The sequence below is a fragment of the Cyanistes caeruleus genome, chromosome 6 (genome assembly GCF_971803275.1).
Source record: "Cyanistes caeruleus chromosome 6, bCyaCae1.hap1.1, whole genome shotgun sequence".
Classification (NCBI taxonomy): Eukaryota; Metazoa; Chordata; class Aves; order Passeriformes; family Paridae; genus Cyanistes; species Cyanistes caeruleus.
This window is the reverse complement of record NC_141706.1, coordinates 36467303-36489962: the sequence shown is the minus strand read 5'-3', so window position 1 is coordinate 36489962 and position 22660 is coordinate 36467303. Positions and strand designations below refer to the sequence as shown.

Below are 22660 nucleotides of genomic sequence, written 5' to 3'. Positions count from 1 at the left end.
TCTGTGTGCTTTCCTTGCCCTCACTGTTCTTATAGAAGGATTATTTGTGAGGGCTCACTTCTCTAACTTTTTGAAAATTTATGCTCTGTTTCTTATGATTTCCTAACAGTTATATTTCTTCTGCAATACTCTTCTCCCTCTGATATTAGTTTTGCTATTGTGTTTACATAAACACACCGGCAGCTACCATCTAATGCTTTTTTTCACTAAGCTAATCAAGAAAGATCGTTTCACTTTCCCTGTGATCTTACTTTACTTTATCATTACAACAGCCCTCCTTTACATCTGTTTCACAAGTGACATTACTGCTTCTCTGTTTTCTAGAAAAAGAGAAATCATGGATTCACATGTCTAACTTGTATTTCTGGTTTATGATCATCCTGTTTTTCAGTAAGCCACCTGGACCTTTCCCTTCTGTTGTTCCAGTACCTTAGCTCCTTTTTTTATAATAGTACTTCTTTGTCTGTGAGGATACCATTTGGGTTTTATATGGTGACAGAAAATGGCATTTAGATTACAAGTTCTTAAGAAATCAGCCTGCCTTATTTCTGCTACTCACAGACAACATATTTTCTTGGCAATTATAAGCATTTGCAGTTTTCATGGAGACTCGTAGTTCTTTTTATTCTGCAAATACGTCAGAGATTTGTGTGCAGATATGCAAATGGTATAAGTGCTGCTCTTAAAATTAATTTGCTGTCTTCTTTGATAGATCTGGAGAAGGTGCTACAAAATTTCTGTAGTGTGCCATCTGTTTTATGTATGTTTTCTAGTTGACACGCACTCACTTGAAAAATGTGGCAGCATCAGAGAAAAAAGGCAGCATTTTTTATCTCTGGTGTTACTGTCCATAGAACCCATAAAATACTTTTAAATCATTTTAATATTACGAGAATCAATCTTCTGGTGCTTTCTCCTTCATTTGCTTTCTGTAAAGTATGCCTTATAGGATGTGCATAGGACAGGAATTCTGTGTTTGCAGGAGAACAGGCTTTTAAAGAGGAGTGTTTTGAGGTCTGAGAAAGAATTCTGCTACCTTCCTATATTACAAACCCTAAGACCCTAAGCTTCCCTAGCAGTTTGTTACTTCTTGAAGTCAACAATATGTATAATAGGTAAAGAAGGTGCTCGTTGCCTTATGTATGAGGTTGGGCCCATAAAAGCAAAATACTTGAATCCTGAAATGTTTGCATGCAGTACATGGAACAGAACCACCTGAATCTGGAACGAGACTTCTGAATAATGGCTGTTGCAAGCAAAACCAGACTGGAATACAACACTGTGTTAGAGCAGTACTTTTCAGCAGATCCCAAGTGTACTAAATATTTTTGTATTTATTAACTGCTGAATGAATCTGTTATAAAACCTAAATACATAAATGAGCCTGTAAAAAGAGGAGTAAGGTAAAGTCTTGTCAAAAATGCTATGAGCAGGTGAAGAGGTCCTAAGAAAAGAACTGAACTTAGGAGATATTATCGCTAAAAGACTAAAATGTAAAAAACTATCTTATACTTCAGTGCATGCAGTTCAAGGTTGTAGTAGTCCATTCAAACTAATAGTGCATCAGTGACTGCCTTCATGAGTGCAGCATTTTTTTAGTCAAGATGATTTTTATCAACAGGTAGTCACAACAAATCTAAAGGCAATTCTGAGTTCTGGGAACCAAGAGGAAAATCTGGCACCTTTTTTAGGTAGTTTTCTGGAACAGCATATTTCGATATGGGGGAGGTAAACTTGTTAGTTTTCTTTACCAAACTATAGATATTTATTAATTTTTTGGGGGTGGTTATTATCAGCTGTAGATTTAGAAGTGATTTGATCTAAAGAGGGCTCTTCTTTTACTGGAAATACTCTCTGTGGTGTTAGAGATTAAGTGACATTTTCAAAGAGCTACACAGTTTTCAAATTGTAGGACATTTAAAAAATAAAATTAAAACAAAGATACATTTTGCAGCAGATTCTGATCTGCCTCTACTTGAAAAAAATACTAGTTTGCCTTCAAAGTTAAAGAACTTCTCATTTTTGAAATCAACAGGCTAATAGTCTATTTCTCTTCAGTATGGTCTCATTTCAAAATCCTGCTAAAGAAAGCAAAGGAAAAAAAATTACATGGACAAATTTAGAAGTTCACAAATGCCAAGTGGGAAGGCTTCACAACTGTTGTAAGTTGGATGTTTGCACATTAGAGTGTGAATGCTGATTTTAACCTTTCCATCGGGAATTTTGTATGCTGTGTAGTTGACAGGTGAGAACTGTATTCCCTTATTAGCTTCCCACCTCTGTTACTTCCTGGGCACAAGACTAGACAGGGGTCAGAAACAGAACATCAGTAATAGAAACCAGGAGCTGGAAGTAGGATGAATGTTGGGAAAATTGGAGCTATTGCTAAATCCTGTTTGCTTTGATACATGTAACAGCTCACTTGGAAGTTGAACTGTTCAGTGCATGTTTAGGGATTTTGCCTTACTGTGATGCTTTTCAGACGATGTGTTTTGTTCAGTTGATGCCTGTGATACTTGTGCCAGTATTTGGTGTATTAAGAGCACTTCTGGCACCTTACAGACTGTCATTGTATGTGCAATACTCCGTGGAGCAAATGTACTTTAGGGTGCTATTTTTGTTGCCATTTGCAACATTTGTAAGGAAGTACCTCTGGGGGCTGAACTGCAGACCAGAGGCTCATCCACTTGATATATATGTAGAGAGGAACACCTAGCAGCTCTGTATCTCTCCAGAAACTATCCACTCAACAATGCTTAAAATACTAGCTTTTATAAAGTTTTGGAGGGTTAAAAAATGAAAATTTAATTTTGAAGCAAGATGGTAAAGCTTGATAAATTTATCAAAATTGATAAATTTTGGCTGCATTTCATTTATAACATTTATTGTGTTCATATAGATGTCTCATGCAAGAGTGTCCCTTGGTTGTGCTTCAAAGAGAAGTTAGACATGGCTTAACTGTGTCTGTGGTATAATTTGTGGCTGTGTTGCAAAGTTTTCTTCTACGTGTTCTCCCCTCAAACCTTAAAGCACCATTGATCACCCTGATATTTCTGCCTTACCATCACAGTTTCACTCACCTGTTTAAAAATAAATAGCTTGCATTTCAGTTAGGGTATGTGTTACTTTCTAAATATGTGCAGTGTTGATTTAAAGTTTTCTAAGCTGTGAGAAATAGAGTACTTGCTCTGCTTGATTGCTTCCACCTTGCATTTATTGCTGAACATTTGTTTTCTTTATTTATGGTGAGAGTTTGCAAGGATGTGATGGGGCATGGCTGTACTTGCATGCAGACTGAGTGCTTACTCCAGCCTTTTCCAATGAATTATTTCCACTCACTGGAAACTCTCCTGTTGCTACCATAGTAGTCATTTTATTAATGGTTATTAAATCCAGGTTTGGAATTTTTTACATTTATCTGCAGCACCTGTGTTTTCTAAATCTGGCTAGAGCAGGATCCTAAGAAGAGACTTGCTTACCAATTTGCAGCTTTAAATTGTTCTAACTCGCCTACAATCAAAGAAGTAAACCAGGGAGATCAAGTTTATACATTTTTCAAAGTGTGTTTGATGTTGAATTAGTCTTTTCAGCAAATGGCTTTTTTGCCAAGGTCTGCTAAGTAGAGTGAAGGTTTGCAATTTTAAAATTCATTCATAAAAATATTGTTATAATACTGGATTTTTATGTTGAGACAAGTAAAAGAAAGGCTGTCTCTGGCAAATCTAGCATTCATTTTAAACATTTATTTGAAACATATTTTGTGTTTTAAACATCATGAATTACAGATAAATAATGGCCAGTTTTACTGGTTTTTAATTTAAAGATAGTTTTATGTTGTCATTTTTCATTTCCCTATTAAAAAAACTTTTGAGATAATGATGCTGGTTTCTTCAATTACCACTGTGATTGCTTTCCATGAGCAGATTGGAGGAGATACTAGAGAAATGCAGCATGTTTAGATTAAATATTTAATGCTTAAAAAACATCTGATTTGTCAATAGTGAAAAACCAGTGGTGAGCATAATTTTTATTCACGATATATTGTGTTAGCCTAGGAGATATGTTGATACATTGGTAGTGTTGGATTTATGACAAGACTGTAGGTAAAATGTTCTGTTTGCTGTTTTGTTGCCAAACTTGACAAGAAGCAAATATAAACTATCAAATATCAATGTAAGTGGGAATTTTTTCTCCCATAAAATCTAGCATGTAGTTGTTTGTGAGTCTGCTGGTCTTGGAATTATTCCTTTAACTGAGGAGTTAAGAGATCCACTCAAATGTCCTGGGTTCAGTGTAATAGGTGGGGATGGAAATGAAAAATTCGTGAAGGCTCAAGCTGCTGTGTCAGAGCTTTCCTGGCAAGGGGGAGAAGTGCTTGTGAACTTAGTACAGGAATCTTTCAGGTTGTTACGGAGGCAATGATTAAGTTGTCTTGGGAGGAACAAGTTTAGAGTCTGGGCTTAGTTAGCAGAGGTGGATGTTGTTTAAAATGAAGATCTGAGACAAGTACCTCAAAGAGCCCTGGTGAAAGACTGACGACGTTCAGGGATTGTGTGCAGCGAGCAGTTGTTAGGTGCTGTATCCAGAGACAGTGGGGCAGAGAAGCTTAGGGTATCAATTGGTTATTCCAGCATTGAAGTGAATGTTTCAGCACTTGACAAATACCTCTCTAACAGTCATTAGCTGTCAGGCTTTATCTGAGGGCCAGGGCTAGTACCTGTTCCATCAGCTGCGCCTGCCTCTTCTTCTGGGATGCTTTCTTCCAATACTTGTCCTTCCCTGCTGACTTAACAGGTTTCACGCCTGTGAGAGGCATTGCCAGCGAGAGGTACTAGTAGAAACATTTTGCAGTTTTGTAGTATGTTAGGTAGGTCTGTCACTGTATGTGTTGTAATCTGTGAAAACAATATATTTTGGGAATGATTTGCATTTTCTTGATGCTGGTGATGCACATGAATACTTAGAGATGTAAATTAAAGAGAGTATTTTGCATTTAGAGAGAAAGAAGTAGGAACACTTGCTTTTGCAGATGATTTTAAACACATACGTGTTCACCAAATGTGAAGCTGCATTCTGTGTTGAAAGATGAGCAATAATGCATTTCTTCATAAACTTTGTCTCACAGATAACCTTGCCCTTTAAGGGAAATTGATCCTTACACTGATTTTTCCATATCACAACCTTTGTTTTATTCCCAAAGTTTGCTGTAGTCAGAAATAAATAATTCCTTTAAAGTGAGACTGTGTTGAACTAGAAGTATTCGTACCACTACTCTTTTTCCACCTCTCAAATTGACTGTGGTGTTATTAAAGAGAAATGAGATGGCTTTTAGGATTGGAGTACATGTGCTGAGAGACTTAGCCAAGAGAACAAATTTGGAGCTTGAGATTTAGGTCTCCTGGTTGTTTTTTTTTATCTTTTAATTAGTGAACAAAATTAAAGCACACTAATACTCTTCTAAACTTCTGTGACATTTACTGTAATTTCAGTTATTACAGTAACTACCTGCTTTACATGCACTTTATAAGTTATTTATAAGTTGCTTGAATAAATTTTTGCTCTTAATTACTTGTTTTGGTTATTGCTCATTAAACATTTTTGCTATTCCATGAATAACTATGAACTTAAATACATAGGAGCTCTCACTGTTTCTGATTAAGTAAAGTATATGGATCAGTGCATGATTAAAGACTCTGCTGTTAAGCGTATGGATAAGTGTTTGCATCCGCTGTTCGTGTTTGAGACTTCCTGTGCCTCCAGGTGGACAAGTAGCGAGGACACCACCTGGAATTTGTGCAGTTTAGTTCTGCATAAGCTGTGATACAATGTTTTTCACTTTCCATTGAGATGATGTATCTTTGAATTAGGTAGAACCTCAGTGAAAATCAAGACTTTCTATATGAATGTTCAAATTCCACCCAATGCCAAAAAGCATTTTTCGTTAATCAAAAAAGCTGTGTTCCGTTCTTAAATTTCCTCTTTTATTTCCTATTTTATTTTGTTTGTTTGTTTTATTTTGTTTTGTTTTAATTTTATTTCTATTTTTTTTAGTGAGTGACAGTTGCTTCAGGAACCTTGCCGAGGATCGTAGTGGGATAAACCTTAAAGATCTGGTCCAAGACCCTTCTTTGTGAGTATCTGGCTCTTATTGCTAAGCAAAGAAAAGCTTCTTCCTGAAATCCTTGTGAGTAGTTTTGTAATTATATAAAGAAGTAGTATGATGAAGTACATATAATGCTTTAGTGGCTTATGCTTGCCAAGTTGTTAGTCTTTAATACAAGCAGGTGTTATTAAAACCACCTTGTTTTTAATGTAATTCTGTTCATGAAGTTGCATCCAGAGAGCACATCAGTAAAGAGTCATCAGAGGTAACAGATTGTGCATGCTGGTATTTCTATAGAGGACTTCTGTGCACATTGTTGCCCCTCCTTTTTTAAGGAGGAAGTGCAAATAAGTTAGAATATTACTGGATAATTATTGTCAGTTACCTTAACATCTAGAATCTGTTTTCTTTCTATCTGATTTCATGCAGCTGATATTTGTTTCTTCCTCTGCTACCTGTTTCAATTTAAGTGTGTCGGCACATGGTCTGAATTTTTGCTTCACCACAAGACAACTGGTCTTTATCTCAGTATTGCATCTTTCCCTAAAATAAAATTCAATCTCATGACCTCTGAGCCAGACTTGAAATGTTATCAGACCTTCTTTGTCGTTCAGTTTTTTGTTAGTGGTTTTTTGTTTTGGGTTTTTTTTTGTTCCTGGGGTTTTTTTTCTCATCTGTTAACTTTAGTACTAGCTGAAAATGTTCTTGCTAGCATGTGAGTGTACCACTTGTTATGAGGGAAGGAAAAAGGAGAAAAAAATTCACATCTTTTTAACATGAATGACAGTGCATTCCACAGTGAGCTCTAACGTGATGGTCCTTGATACTGAAAGAGCAAATTTTTCAGTATTGATTGAGGAGTGAAAAACAAGGTGTATTTGGCATCTTATTTCAGTTACAGGGATTTATAGTAATTGAGTAGATGCAGAATTTATTTTGTCATGTTGCTACAGGTAAATGACAGGTATATGCACATATACATGCATTCTTGGGCAATTTTGACATAATCTATGTAATTGATTTATACATGTGAAATTATAGAGGTACAAGGGGCAAGTATAATTGTTGCTTGATATGTACAGTGTGAATGCAATAGATAAACTTTTAATAATTACTGTTTAAGTGTTGAAGTCAAGGCTGTCTTATAGGTCTTAATCTTCCAAATTTTTCTGTTGAGTGGTATTTTTTTGAGTATTTTTGGTTGGTTGGTTTGCTTTGTTGATTCTTTTTTGTTTGTTTGCTTTAGAATTGTATGTGGGTTTTGGAGCTGCAGGTAGGCTTACATGCTACACATAGTTTTGGGCTTGCACCTCAAGAGTTTACTTTCAGAGGGTTGAATTGCCTTTGAGGTAGAATGATCATTTTCTGTATATTTTTACCAGAAGTAATGGAATATTTTAATTTTCTTCTTTAATTGTAACACACATGAAGAATATTGTAATAAATTGTTGTAACCTTCAAAGGAAATTAAACAGATTTCTGTTTCTTATAGCATAAGAAACATAAGTGACTGCAACATAGCCATTTTAGTCACTTTGAAAGACTGAGTAAAGTCTCAATACATGTTAGATTTCGAGGACTGTTTATGACACTTTGCTGTGTGACAGATTACAGTGCAAGAGAAGTGTCCTTCCTGCTGAATGATAGCAATGTACAGACTTGGGTCTGTCTTTCCAAATCTACATTCTTGCTGTTTTGTGACTGAGCACCTATTAAGAGTTCTTGAAAAATATGTAGCAGTGTGACTGAATCTCCAAAATGAAGAAACCATCTAAGGCAGTATTGTTCAACCCAGCCTTTTGTAGGTGACTCCTAAGGTTCCATGGGATCTGAATTCCTTGTTATGCAAAGGACAGCATGAGAGTGCCAGACAAAGAGATGTTTTAATCTTTTTTTGAAATAAAGAATAAAGTTTAATTAAAGTCTTATGCCTATTTGGCTATGATTGATGCCTGTAATAATACCTGGAATCGTAAAATAGCATTTGATTAATCCTCTTACCAGTTTAATATTTACGCTTTAGGATTTCTTTAGTGCTCATTTGTGCTGACTGTAGATGTATTGCCTCTTTTTCTTTGTAATCTCAGATGCAAACATTAGATTTACATAAAAAATTCTCATGCTTTCTCTGCAAATGGCTGTCCCTCTTTGTTTGCTATTCTTGGCTCTGCAACAGACAACTTCTCTTTTGTTATTGCAGAAGGCCTTTTTTTTTGGACAGCTGTAAGTGTGTCTTTACACTGAAATAAAACTATAAAATAGACAGCATTGTCAGTTTTTATCATTAATGTTTGGTTTATATCAAGTGTGCCTAATTGTCAGAGTAGTCTTTTTTTCCCCAGTTGATTTCCTAGCTGGAGCAGGACTGCAAACTTAAACTGCTTTCAGTTCTCTCAGCAATGCTAATAAAAGCTCTGCTGCTCAAATCAGTTGTTTGATCACCTATACTTGTATGTGATTAACTCACAATTTACTGTGTGTCAGTAAAAATGAAAATTCTGCTAAAGGAAAAAACCCCAAAACACCAAGCATATCAGATAAACCTGAAGCAAGGAGTTATAGATTATGGAAGAAGGAAGCATGCAACAACTTTAAATTTCGTGTAGTGGTTAATTAGAGAAAAATTTAATTTCTGCAAAAAGTTGGTCATAGTTCAACTATAAAGGTGGTTTGAGAGTTAAGTGCTGTTTTTTATTCATTGCAGATAATCACAGAAAAGTTTGGCTTGGAAAGGTCCTTTAAAGGTCACCTCCTGCAATGAGCAGGGATGTCTTCAACTAGATGGGGTTCCCTGGAGTTCAAGGATGTCTGCTATATACAGTGCCCTGTTTTGGACACAAAACTTAGAGATCCAGAGGTGTGTAGATGAAAATAAAGAGGAGAAGATAAAAAATGCAGTGCATGGCAGATTAATTATTTGAGGAAACAGCGTCAAGAGAGGAAGTATGAGTGTTCTACATTATATAAAAGATTATTAAAGGGTTTGTTCTGTTTGCCTGATGAGCAAGAATTAGTTCAATTTATAGTAGACAGCATTGATTGGATAGTTTGAAAAAATTCTAAATGTCATTTGGTAAAGAAACTGGAGTCTATATCTAAGAATGTCAAAGAGAGTTCTGCAGATTATACTCGTCTACATATTTGATCCTGTCTAAGTGTAGAGAGCTGGAACAGCAAAGCTTTTTTTTTCCTCCCTTTTTTCTTTTTTCTTTTCTTCTATGAAAATGTATGCATTTTGGCTTGTCTTCTGTGTAATTAATATGACCAAAAACCAGATGGGACTTATTTTGATTCCTATAAAGGTAACTTAATGTGGCCGTGAATTTTCAAATCCCATGATTTGGTTTAGATTATGCCCTGCCTACTATTCCAATAACTCATAAAAGATACTTAAAATGTTCCATTCTAAAGAGATGACTCTCCATGAGAAGACTATAGGTATTTTTCCATTCATTGTCCTAAACAATGAATAGGCAGAGCAGAGCTGCAGAGAGCAGGTGCAATTGGAGGAACGAGGCTGCTGATACTTAAATGGTGGTTCAGATTTTATTCAGCTGAAGTAAAAGGCAGTGAAACAGCTTAAGATGCTAGCAAATTTCTGCTTTTGTGGGGAGACCTTTGAGGCTCTCTAGCAAGGCAAAAGGCTGGTGCTCCAGGAAAGTTAAACATATTGATCATTTCATTTGACCCCTTGCTCATGAGCAGACTGAATGGTCTGTACTCCTCTGTCTTCCTGTCCTTTTCTACCCTCAATAGCCAGTCTGTGCTCAGGAGAGAAATGGGTTAGATACAATTCAATATGTATATGTCTTCACCTGAAACTTCTCGTCAGATTTTTGCTACTTTTGTTCTTTTCTCACTAGAAGTTACTTAAATACTCCTGAAGACTGAACCATGAGATCATTAGAATGTTAGGTATACATCCACCTGCTTCAAGCAGAAGTTCTACGTATAAACATTCCCAAGTTTTAGTTCACGACATCACTTTATAAGATGTTCCTTTCAGCTCTAGCCTACATATAGACTTCATAAAATACTTGTCTAAACAGAAAAGAGGATGCTTTTAATCTTTCTGTGCAATTCGGTAGCTGCAGATAATCACTAATGCATTTGTTTTGGAAACATCTTCAGAGCTGCTTTGAGGTGAACAGTATCCAAGAGATTCTGAATAACTTCTTTCTAGGCAAAATCACATCAAATCTAAACTGTGTTTCATGTCTCCTTCACACTGATTATGAGAGCAGATAAATCTAAAATGTAAGAACAGGTAACTTTTGACAGGAAATTAGAACTTGTTTTAATAAGTATATACTACAGAGAGGAAAACATGGTGGGAAGAAAATGTTATTTACTGTCCATGTAATTGCATTAGAAAGATGACTAAAACTGTAATAGGCCTATGTTAGAAACTTGTGGATTAAGTCTGAGTTCCATTTGTCCATGACAGGAGATGGAAATCTCACAGAAGTCATCTTTATCCTTTATTACAGCCTTAGAAGAAGGAACTAGGTAATTCTTCTGGGAAGTATTTGTGAGATCCTTAGAATTTGTAATAATAAAGACTGAAGATGATAATGGAATTATTGAGGAACTCTATTTTTTTAAAATCTTACTGAGTACCTAAGGTACACTATAGGATGAAACAAATACCTGGATGGATGAGGGAGCAGCAGTGGATATTTTCTGCTTTGAGTTCAGCAAAGCTTTTGGCACTGCCTCTCACAGCATCCTCATAGGCAAACTCAGGAAGTGTGGGCTGGATGAGTGGATATTGAGATGGATTGAGAACTAGCTGAACAGCAGGTTCCAAGAGGGTTACAGTCAGGGGCACAGGGTTTAAGTGAAGGCCATCACTGGTGGCGTCTTCTAAAGGTTCAGTGTTGGGCCCAGAATTCTTTATCTTAATTCATTGATGACTTGGATGAAGGGGAGATGCCTCCTCAGCAAGTTCACTGGGGACACAAAGCTGGGAGGAGTGACTGACACCCCAGAGGGCTGTGCAGCCCCGCAGAAGGACCTCAGCAGGCTGGAGAGATGGCTAGAGAAGAACTGTCTGAAATCAACAGCAGCAAGTGCAGGGTCCTGCCCCTGGCAGGAATAACCCCAGGCACCAGCACAGGCTGGGGCTGAGCTGCTGGGAAGCAGCTCTGTGGAGAAGGACCTGGGGGTGCTGGTGGACACCAAGCTGTCCCTGAGCCAGCAGTGCCCTGGTGGCCAAGAAGGCCGATGGGATCCTGGGCTGCCTTAGGAAGAGCATTGGCAGCAGGTCAAGGGAGGGGATCCTGCCCCTGTGAGGCCTGACCTGGAGTGCTGTGTCCTGTTTTGGATGCAATCTCATGCAATGTGCTCTTAAGATGACCCACTGTTGTCCCTTCCAGCCTTACCTGTTCTGTGATTGAGGACTTGATTAATGAACTGTTAAGTCTGTGGACGTAAAACTTCAGTTTCCATCTTCACATGGAGGAACCTGTAGTTTTTGAGGAAAACTAGAAGTATTGTAGTTTATACTTTCTGAGTTTTGTTCATCATTTGAGAACCAGTGGCATATTTTGTCTTGCTAAAAATTACAAATTCGGTGTTGTGAGGATACCAGTTCACACCCTCGCCCCTTTGTGCAGTCTTTCTAGTTTTTCAATGCCTGTTGCATATTTGAATATCCTGCCTGTTTCTTTTGTTTAATTGCTGGTATCAGTAAGGCTGTACAGAGAGGAAACACTTACTTTGTATTCTGTCCACAGTTACTTTGTTGTGCAGCAGCCTTCAAGTGAGAGTTCATGCTCAGTTGTTTGTCCATTATTTGGCTATATTAGCATGTTTTCTCTAATAGGCTTACAAAAAACCTTCTCTGCTTCTCTTGCCTCCTGATCTCATCTATCCAGCATCAAGTGATTTTATCAGGTTATCTTTATTAGGACAACTGGAGAGATATCTGTGGTATCCCAGACTACTCTATTATGCAGAGGAGCAATGCTGAGCATTACAGAAGTGCTGCCTATTTTAAGCATTGAATCTAGTGAAAAAGTTGTATTTGACAAACTTCCAAAGATCTGAGACCTGCCTAAAGATATTCATAAGGATGAGTCTAATCTAATAGTTACTTCTTTAAGTTGATATACATAAAATTGGCTTAATGCTATCCTTATGGTTTCTGGTTGATCTGAGAGATTGAGACAATCCTTCATCTGCTTCATCTGCAAGCAGAGTCTTCATGTGCCTTAAAAAATTGTGTTTGCCCTTCCTTCAAGATAATAAAAACACATATAAGACTTAAGTGTCCAGGGTTTCTTCTTCAGCCAGTCTCCTATCTTGGCTTCTCCATAGTCCAGCCAGCCTTCATCAGATACATCACAGAGGATGTTCTGTTGTTCATTTGCCAAATATTTTTCACCTCCAGTCTTATGAACAAGTCTCTATATGTTTTCCCTGTTATTTGCACTTCAGGAAAAAAATTTTTCAGCCTACAAGATTCCTTGGCAGTTTCTAGCAAAAATGGCTAATATTGCATGTGTCCTTTGGCTGTTTAAGCTTAATGACTCATAAACCTATAGGAACAACTTCATCTGTCTTAAGCAAACCCATAGCAGCAGACTGCACAAAGCAGAACATAAGAAAATGTCTTTTTAAAGCACTTAGTAACTCTCAACTCTAATGATTTTTACATCTTGGCCCAAAGCAGTCGCCTGTAACCTTTTTAAAGTTCTGTGTCAGCTTTATCTACCAATAGTAGTTGCATTCAGAGCAAACATGTCTTCTCTTATCACACAGTTACCAAATTCTTAGAAGGAAATTTCTTCTTTTTGCTCTTGCAACACCCTGTGGTAGTCTGCAATTAAGGAATTTAGAGCTAATCAAGTAACCGCATAAGTTGTTCTAGAACTAGAGGCTGCACAGCCCCAGTGCTGTGTCTGGGCTGATAAGTATTGTTGAGGGGAGAGGGTTGGTTGTTTGCATGTCAGCTGCAATCTCGGGTGTTCCATCTCTCTTTTCAGTTCTACTACTAGTTTCAGAATTAAGTCTCATACTTCTCTGGTGATGTAGGGATGCACTGCTTCAGGCTTGTTAGCCAGGAACCTCTATTTAAACAAGTTTAGGGACTTTCTCTACGTATAGGATCTGTAACATGAATATATGATGTTTCTCTATCTAAACAAGTTTAGGGATTTTCTCTACTTACAAGATCTGTAAGGATATGTCATGTTCGTTGAAGTAAGATGCTTCATCATTGGTTATAGAGATTTAGTAGATCCTTCATTTTCAGATTTAAAGTTTGTTGTTGTTATTATTAAGTGTACCTAAACTTTCATTGAGGAAACTAATTGAAAATGTTTGAAATTTTTAAGGCTTCAAAAGAAAAGCTGTGTCCTTCGTGCTCTGTTTCATTATGTTTGCTCTCTGGAGTTTGAATAGAAATACATACGACACAGGTTCAGAAATCTGTATCAAGTTTTAGACTACCGAATATCACAGTTGATTAAAAGTTATTTCTGTGTTTGTTATAAACCTTCATTTTAAAATTGCCCACTGTGCTTCTGACTTCAAATTCATGCCAATTTTTTATTTTTCCAAGTCCAATTTTTAAATCCCATTGTTTTAATAACTTCTATTCTCCGATAGTACAAGAAAGAGCCTTAATACTTATCAGCAGTCAGATGTTTTGCCAGTTTCTGGGAAGCCAGGCCTCAGCAGGCACAAGAATTGCCTGAGAAGACAAATACTGCAATGTCTAATGTTACCCCTCTTCCTCCTCCTCTCCTGGAGCATTAACTGCTGAGCACAATGCTAAGGTATGGAGCATCCTGTTGGTCAGCTGTGCTGGCTGTGCTCCCTCCCAGCTCTTCCCTATCCCCATCCTGGCTTGCAGAGCAGGGAAAGAAAAGGTCTCGATGTTATACAAGCACTGTTCAACCATAGTGAAAACATTGGTGTGTTATCAGCACTTTTCAGTCACAAATCCAAAACACAGCAACTCTGGTGCAGCCACCTGCTCTGAAGAAAGTCAATTCCATCCCAATCAGACTTAGTTGACGTATGAGTAATACTGTAATTGTAATGCTTTTTGTAATTAAAAAAAAAAAAAAGTAAATAATTTTTGAAATTACTTCTTTCCTTTTGCATTTGGAAGGAATATAGACAAGCTTCCTGTGTGTCTGGGTATATTCAGGACCAGACCAGAATGATTTTTACAGAAGAAGTAGGAAAATTGAGTATGTACCAAGTACTGTCACAATCTCAGAATTAAGTACCAGAAGACTTCCCTCTGTAATCATTTGCACTAATAATTAATAATAGATTGGAGTAGAGGGTAAAATGTTCATTTGATTGAATGTGATTTTACAGCCAGTCATTTACTTTGGAATTTAATGGCATAGCAGCCCAGCTTCCTGGTCAATATTCTGTTTTTTAAAACCACAGTTCAAATTATTTTTAAAAGCTTAATGTATAATAGGGATTTCCTTGAGGGCTTATGCCATACACCTCTCTGGCTTTGCATTTTGTCTTCTCATCCAACCCAAATCCACCACAGCTTCTAGTTGTATTCTCCAGACTTCTAGTGGGGACCTAAACTTGCCTCGATCTTTTAACTTCAGGCTTCTTTTGGGGGGGTCTTTTCATGGCATTTGCTGTTTTCATCTGAGGATCTATGAGTCTCAAAACTCAAACAGCTTCTTCTAGCCTATTTTGCCACCTCCAGGCTTCATCCAAGTCTCAGCTAACTTGACTCTTCACTGATTTCATTCTTTCAAACTTTAGTCTTTGTTTCTGTTTATATTCTATTCTTTTCTGGGTATTTAAAGGGGGTTGTCTTCTCATGGTGTCTACACTATGAAAAATATTTTTTTGGTGTATCTGCAGGTAAGAAATGGTTCAGTGCTGATCTTAACTGCATTTGTTAAGATAATGCTCTGAAAAGGTTCTCTTAATACTCTGTTGTGCATTAAGTGTGTTTCTGTATACTCAGAAAAGAAAAAAAAACTTACTAAAAAAGTCAAGAACTAAACAGAAGACCTATTTATATGGCTGTAAACCTCGAATATGCTTAAATCATGACTACTTTATTAACTTCTAGTGGGGGTATGGTATGGATGACAAGATTAAGCAGAGATTTGGAACAGCTTCCACATAAAGAAATTAAATGGACTAGAATTTTACACTGTAATGAAGAAATAACATATGGCAGAGGTATACAGAATGAATAGCATTAAAAAAAAGTCAGAGGCAATTATTCACTGTTTTTCACAGATCAGAAATTGTGACAGGAAAAAAATCGAGCAGCAGGTTTAAAATTAATAAAAGTACATACTTGTTCAAGTGTAGCAGAACTGGATGTTTCATAATTGATGTAACATCATATGAGAGCCTGGAGTATAAATGATAGCTACAAATAAAGGAATTAGGCTGATAGATCTACTGTGGCTGTTAGAGCCAATGAACTGCTGTCGTGGTTTTAAACCAGTAACTAAAAAAAAATTACTTATTTCTGTGAGATATGGATTAGAACAAGAGCAAAACAGGCATAAAACTTAAAAGGAATAAAGAAAGTTTATTAACAAACTACAATAATAAGAACACCAGAATAAACTTCCAGAAAACCCTTTTTATCCTCTACTACCCACCATTCTCTTGTTCACATGACAACAGAGACAAAAACTTTGGAACCTTGATGGTTAAAACAGTCTCAATTCTTGCTACAGTCTTTTCACCAGTCTTTGTAGAGAAACAGAAGTCTCTTTCTGTTAATTTATGGAGTTTCTCACAAGAAAACTATTTTTTGTTATAGTTTTCTATTTCCCTGATGTCAGCTGCCCAGAACTGCTGTTATCAGAGCCCACTCCTCTCATTTCACATCACTCTGAGGTGTATATGGGCCATGAGACTAGGGATGGCATTTTAAGGATGAATTATTCAAAGGGCAAAAGTCTTCTTCATCTGTCTCTGTGAGCTTCACTAGAAAACAGTTTTCTCATTGCCCCCCAAGGCTTCAAATCTGCGCTTCACTCTATTCTAGCACTTTACTGTATCACACTCTACTTTTTATTTAAAATTTACACTTTGAACACTCCATTCCTCCCTATATACTGTCATGAATTAAAGGAGTTTTTTCAAGATCTTATTGTCCATTTCCATAGCCTCAACAGAAAGGTATTTCAGCTCATAAAGCCTCTCCTTATTCTGTACCTTTTCTGAAACTTCTTTATTCTTTACTGTCTCTGATAGTTTATAAAGTCTCTTTACATGTTGATGACTCTCTTTTTCTCTCTCTGGATAAAAGGATTAATCTGCAAGTCTCATCTGGGTAATGAAAGAGTTAAAATCTTGCCCAGGCTTTGTAGATGGTTCTGTGATCTCTGCCGGAGCAGCAGCTGAGAGCTTTTTGACTTTCTTTACTCTGCTGCTGAGAGCTTTTTGACTTTCTTTACTCGGCAGTCTCTGGTGAATTCAGTCACAGCAAAACCTGCAGCGGAGCCAGGGACCGGCCTGGCCCGGCCAGAGCCCGGGGCAAGCCCCGCAGGCCCCATCTCCCAGCCTGGAGCCGCTGGGCCCAGCCCAGCCCCTGCCCGGGCCGCATGGGCTGGGCAGGGAACGAGAGGCCTGGAGCTCTGTTACCTTTCACAGCCAGGAAACAAAGAGCACAGAAGTGCCCTGACTTTACATTTTAAGGTGGTGTTCAGAGGTTGATCTCACTTTTCAATGGTCAAAACTGCTGTCAATTCCTAGTAATGACTGATAAGTGGTCAGGAGAAAAGACTCCCATCAGTCCCCAGCAACTTCAACTTCCTTAGCTCTCAAAACCACCTTAAAGGTAAAATTACCCCATGACAACTTCATGCAGCATCTAGGTCAGGAAAGTTCCTGAACCGAAGGCAGCAAGAGGTAGTAAGTGTGTACCAAGAAACAAATCATGTTCTGTGTTATGTGTTTGTGAAAAACGAAGTTCACTCCTGTAAAATTTTAAAAATGTTTAATAAAGACAATAAGAGACATAAAGTAAAGCAAAGAGATACGGCCGGGTGCCTTGGCGCGCTGCCAAGAGCACACCTGGTATTTCAGGAGTGTCCTTTTTATCCCATCCTTGCTGCGAGAGGTTAATGCATATTCAAGCATATCCCCTCCCTGGTTCCACCTTCTTGGATCATGTTTTTTTTCAATTTTATTTTCTGTTGGTCAGCATAATTTTTGCTGGTCTAGCTGGTCAGCATTATTTCGGAGTTTTTGGTTTCCTTTCTGCTGCAGATGGTCACTTGTTGATAAGAGTCCAGGCCCCTTATACTTCCTCAGAGAGCAGATGGGCTTCATATCTTTCCCCCTTGCCAACGTCCTGGTACCGGCTTTTTGGTAACAGTTTGCTCTCCATTTCCTGCTGCTGATAATAGTCTGTTTTCCACAGCTTGATCCTCCCATTGTCTTGCCTGTTGGAGTTATCTTGCCTTCTCCAGATGAGACATATCCTTACCATTCAGAATTCCTATCTAAGCCTATAACTTGCTAAGAGAGAAAATAATATAGTGAAAGCATATAATATATTTATCAGAATAATTGTGAAAAGCCAATATTTACAACATGAATTCACAACATGTTTATTCCCTAAGCATTTGTTTCTTAGCACCTTAAACATCATACTGACTTGTGTGCACATTTAGACTGAGCTATTATGGCAATTTTTGTATACTTATTCCAGGAGTAGTACTTTCATAAAGAATGGAGCGCCCAGAAACTTGAATTTTTTTTTTTGCATTTCATGAGCAAACTCCTTTTGTCCCTCAAAGCAGAGAGGGCTTCCCTGATATGGCTAAACTTAAATTTGGAACTCCCACTAATGGAGGAACAGAACCATCTCAACAAATGGCTTTTGGTGGTTGTCTACACGATAGAAAATCTCTCTGCTCCAATCTCACTATTAAAAATTACTGAATTTTCTGAACTGCTCTGAAAAGCGATTGTGAGCTGACCCTGGATGTGATTCTCTTTGTAGGAGAGGCTACATTTCGTCTAAGCTGTAAGTATTTGGAGGAATGCCTTATTTAGAGAAGGCCTCTGAAATTTGTGTGCCTATTTGCAGTATAGATTAGGTTAGCCAGGGGGATTGCATAATCTGCTACTGAAGTATTAAAATGGGATAGAGATGTAAAGGAAGCCATTGCTGCACATCTTAGGAATGGTTCTGATGCTGATACACAGAAAATTGCTATGCAGAAATCTGTTCATGCTTTTATGCAATATTACTCACTGCATTTCAATTCTAGATTGCTTTCTTAATTAGAATTGTCCTGCCATACCTTTTTTGGGGGGGACTCCTATGAAATCACTTTTTAACAGCATACAGCAGAAATCTATACAGATGGTGGCTTAAGAGAGAAAATTATAGCTATTCTGTAGTAAAAGTGGTTTTCTAATGTCCGCTTTTCTCACTTTCTCTCGCTACAGCTTGAATTTTACATGGATTTTTCACTTACACTTTTTCCTTTTATTCACGTTACCATATAAACATCACAAGAGTTTAACCAGGATTTAAGTGTTTTTTTATGGATGAAGACAGTATTGAGCTCAAAACTGACATATTAAGGGTTGAAAAACTGCCTCAAGTGATTTTTCACAGACAGTTATGTCAAAGAAGCACAGTTGCACTACAGCAGCAAATGCTTTCCTTTGTACCCTTATGAATTCTGTTGTAAGCTTTTTGGTCCTTCTTTAACTACAGCATCTCCCTTCTTCATAATTTCTTCATCTTTTCATTTCTTCTTCCTTCATCATTTTCATTCCTTTCCTTATATTCTAGTAAGGAGAAATTCTTTCTCTATTAAAATTCTATTTTTTATTGGTTATTTGGTTTCAGATACAAGAATGTATCTTGTCTATATTTCTGGTTGGAAATGCAGTGCATCCTTTTGATATTTGTTATTAGTGTCATTTTCAGATAGGTGATTGATTTAGAAAATACTTGCTCTGGTGTCAGTGTCATGTCACTGACACGACTGTAACACCTATTTAAAAAATGCACATTCAGGTTCTTTTTTTTCCTTAACCCTTCTTCATTCAGTATTTTTCTCATTGTCACAAGCATTCTACACAATTAATGTGCTCCATAGCTTAGTATAGTATGTGGAAATGTTCAGTAGCGAGTGTTCAGAAACAGAGTAGGTTAGGGAGAGACTATTAAATGGGGGAATCCATGATTGAAGCTTCTTCATTTTAACAAAGGACGTAATTATTACTTATGAGGTGGTGATTTTTAGTCTGCTGTGTTCTATTTTTCCAAAAGGTGCACATAAAGATACCTTTAATGTATTCTTTCCCTTTTTTGCTAACATAAAAAAACCACTGTTCTAACAGAGCCAGGAAAGCCATTCACTATATAGATTGCAAATAATCCAGGAAATACATTAATATGTAATTTTGTTTTGGTTTTCACATCCAGAAAAAGAGAATAGAGGGTGATGTGACTGAGAGATTTTTACCACTGTAGTTCTGGGCTGGCTGCAGGATTCAGGACAGAAGCAGCGTGTGGTACCATGAGCAGCTGTTGTGTCCATTTTGTGCCTGGAGCTCTAGTTGTACCCGCATTGTTGGCATTTTGTTTAGGAAACTCTGTATTGTGCCTACTCCACTGCATTTGCAATGCTGTGAAAATTAGGGAACAAGATTTGAAAAGGTTTTAATTCAACCTATCATAGCAGTTTCATGCAGTTTAGAACCTCATCTTCATCTAAACATGCATGAATTTCAGGGGAAGATCAGAGGCTTCAGTATTATCCTATTGTATTTCAGGTCTCTTGTAGAGTTCAAACCATGAAGAAAAATTCAAGAATGTATTTGAGTTTTGAATAATGTTGAAATATTAAAACTCTTAAGATCAGTTTTCATAGAATAAGCAACAAAACCCAGGAAAAGCTTATCCCAAATGAGGTGATGCTTATCCAGTCTTCCCCATCCACAGGTGATCATCTTGTGTGTGTAAGTAAATGCAAAATTTGCTTTCCACCAAGCCACAGTAAATACCCTTACCCAAAATCCATTTAAAATGTCTCTTAGAATCTTTACTTTCAAAACTCACGTAAGTGGAGTTACAATGAAGTATTTTAAGCTTGTAAGAATGTTACTGTATTCAGACAGTATTCTTTTAGTACAGTTTACTTGAAAATGCATTTTTTCAGAATCTTTCAGCATTGAATCTAAAAACAGGAATTTGCCAGAAAAATGCAAAGAAATAGTTATTTTAGTTTTTTACTACTTCTCCCTGGCTTAAGAAGGAATGCTGCTTGCCATGAGCCTTAAGCAAATAGCTTTTCAAGGGCAATTCTGTGTTTGAGGGGATGAAGCAGCACACTTCACAGACTGATTCATATTTTTAACAGTATGTTCTGTATTGTTTTTAAAAGTTATCAACCTTAAAAATACATCCTCAAGGACCAAATTTGTGACCAAAAACTGAGTAAGATTTAAAGATTATGTTTGAGTTCAAATAGGTGGAGTTATCTCTGTGTGCTTCATAATTTGCTAATGCTAATATTGGCATTGGTAATAGATGAGGTAGTAAAGATTTGGAGATTTAGAGATGAGATAGTAAAGATTTGGAGATTTCAGAAAAAAATTATATTTTAAATTCTAATATTTTGCATTTATGCAAAAAATTCAGTTTTATATTATGAAAGTATTTTGGGAAGTGTGTTTTAAAGAAGTCAAAACTGAGAAAATGTCCTCCCTTTTTGCTAGTGCCTCAAACGCCTTTGAGAAGTGTCTGCTTCAGCCTGCATGGTTGAGCAGAACATGTTGGAGATGTATGCGTGAAACAAAAATGGCCCCAAGTTTTTCTAGATCTAGTAGAAAAAGAGATTATCAGCTCAAGGTTTTATTCAGAAATCCCACTGATTAGCGGTGAGTTCTACATTTAGGAAGGTGTTTTTTTCTTTGTCTTCCTTCAGGAGTTTCTCTTGTCTTGCCATCTGCACTCTTAAGCCTTTTAATCTCTTCAGCTAATTTATTGTATATGCTAAACAAAAGGGTTTTTGTTTTTTTGTTTTTACAGTGTATGAATGTTTATGATGCTCAAGATCTCTAATATAAGATAAAATTTTCCTTGGATTCAAACCCTTTCTTCCTCAGTCATGGATTTTATCATCTTCGATTTGCTACTGTTATTTTCATTGTGTACATGAGGAAATAAACATTATGAGCAGTGTGGTGACTGCAGCATGTATATACACAAGCTATTTTTAATAGTCAGGGAGTATTCTCATATTACTAACAATAACCTTTCCAGGAAGGTTTTGTCATAATTCTTGATTTCAGTCACACCACTGTTACCAGTATCCAAGCTTTTCATTAGCTTGCCTGCTTGGGTATTTCTGCATAGCTTAATACACTGATTACTGTGAAGGGATAGCAGTAATCTGTGCTAAGTTAGCAGTACTTAGAAATGCTTTCTTCTTATTATTTCTCTAATGCAGCAATAACTTCTCTTAAGATTTGTTTCAGTGTCATTTTAGCAATCACTTTCATTCCCCAACAGTGAACTGATTTAAGCCTCCCTTTTTAACAAGGTCTTAATATCCTTTAACTGCAGATTAATTAAAACTGTTCCTGTCCAAAACCTCATGTTATGTGGAAAAACAGCTCTCAAATGAGGGCTTATTAATAGCGAGTTCCTTTATTTATCAGATGGATCTTTAATCTACAACATCTTTTCTTTCTGTCAGTCTCTCCCAGAGTTTTCCTCTTCATTTAAGGCAATGGTCTATATATACAGAACCTTCTCAAGACCATGATTTTTTGGTGCTACTATGGCACATGAAATGATGATTTCTTTGTACTATTTCTGTTCTGCACAGGACAGGACACTAGCTGAATATTTTTAACAGGTATTAGATTCCAAATTATTAGCTTCCCTAACAGCAAGCTTTTGTGTTACCCTGTTCTCTGTGATTCTATTCAGACAGTTTACAGAAAGATTAAGTTGGAATCATCACTGGAGAAGAATGAAGGGATAAATGAAACATCAGTAATCATTAATGAGAAATTATTCAGGCTCATTAAGGGCAAGTTTTGAAACTTAATGTATTTGGACAAGAACTGTAGGTATATCCACAAAGAGGTAGGCATCTGTAGTTTCTACAATTAGAGGGGCACAAAGCAATGTGTATTTCTTAAGACACAGGAATACTGAGTACTGCAAAGGATCAGACCACTGACAGGTTTATGAAAAGGAGGTTTGACATATTTGACTACTTCCTTCAGCAAAGTTGGGCTCTGTGCTGGTCTATGTCCTTTCTATCTCAGCAAAAGCTGCTCTTGAGGAGAGACTTTATCAGAAAATGTGTAGACATTCTATTAGTCTGGAACAGGAGTGAATGATGAAATAAGACATTCAAATACATCTGCACTATTCAGATGTTACAGCTGTTTCTGTTGCTGCTTTGTCTTAAAACCCATGGAAGAAAATGCCAACTGAAGTTGATCACTAGGCTATGTTGTTCCTGTGTTCTGCAGCAGGCCTGCCTCTTTTCCTTCTTTGAGGGTGCTCTTGTAACAGTCTTACAGGATAAAATAAGCCATCTTCTGCAG

At 37.1% G+C, this 22660-nt stretch overlaps 1 protein-coding gene across 31 annotated transcripts in view; it reads left to right on the top strand.

Annotated features, from left to right (window-relative positions):
- GPHN (gephyrin) overlaps positions 1-22660 on the top strand; it is a 277246-nt gene that overhangs the window by 80037 nt on the left and 174549 nt on the right. For 30 of the 31 annotated variants that reach the window (XM_086892689.1, XM_086892677.1, XM_086892679.1 and 27 more), the window contains one exon: positions 6052-6130. In XM_086892689.1, coding sequence (XP_086748815.1) covers positions 6052-6130 — 79 coding nt within the window. Of the gene's footprint in view, positions 1-6051; positions 6185-22660 lie in introns of those variants that run through there. The other variant, XM_086892688.1, reaches the window with a different exon arrangement.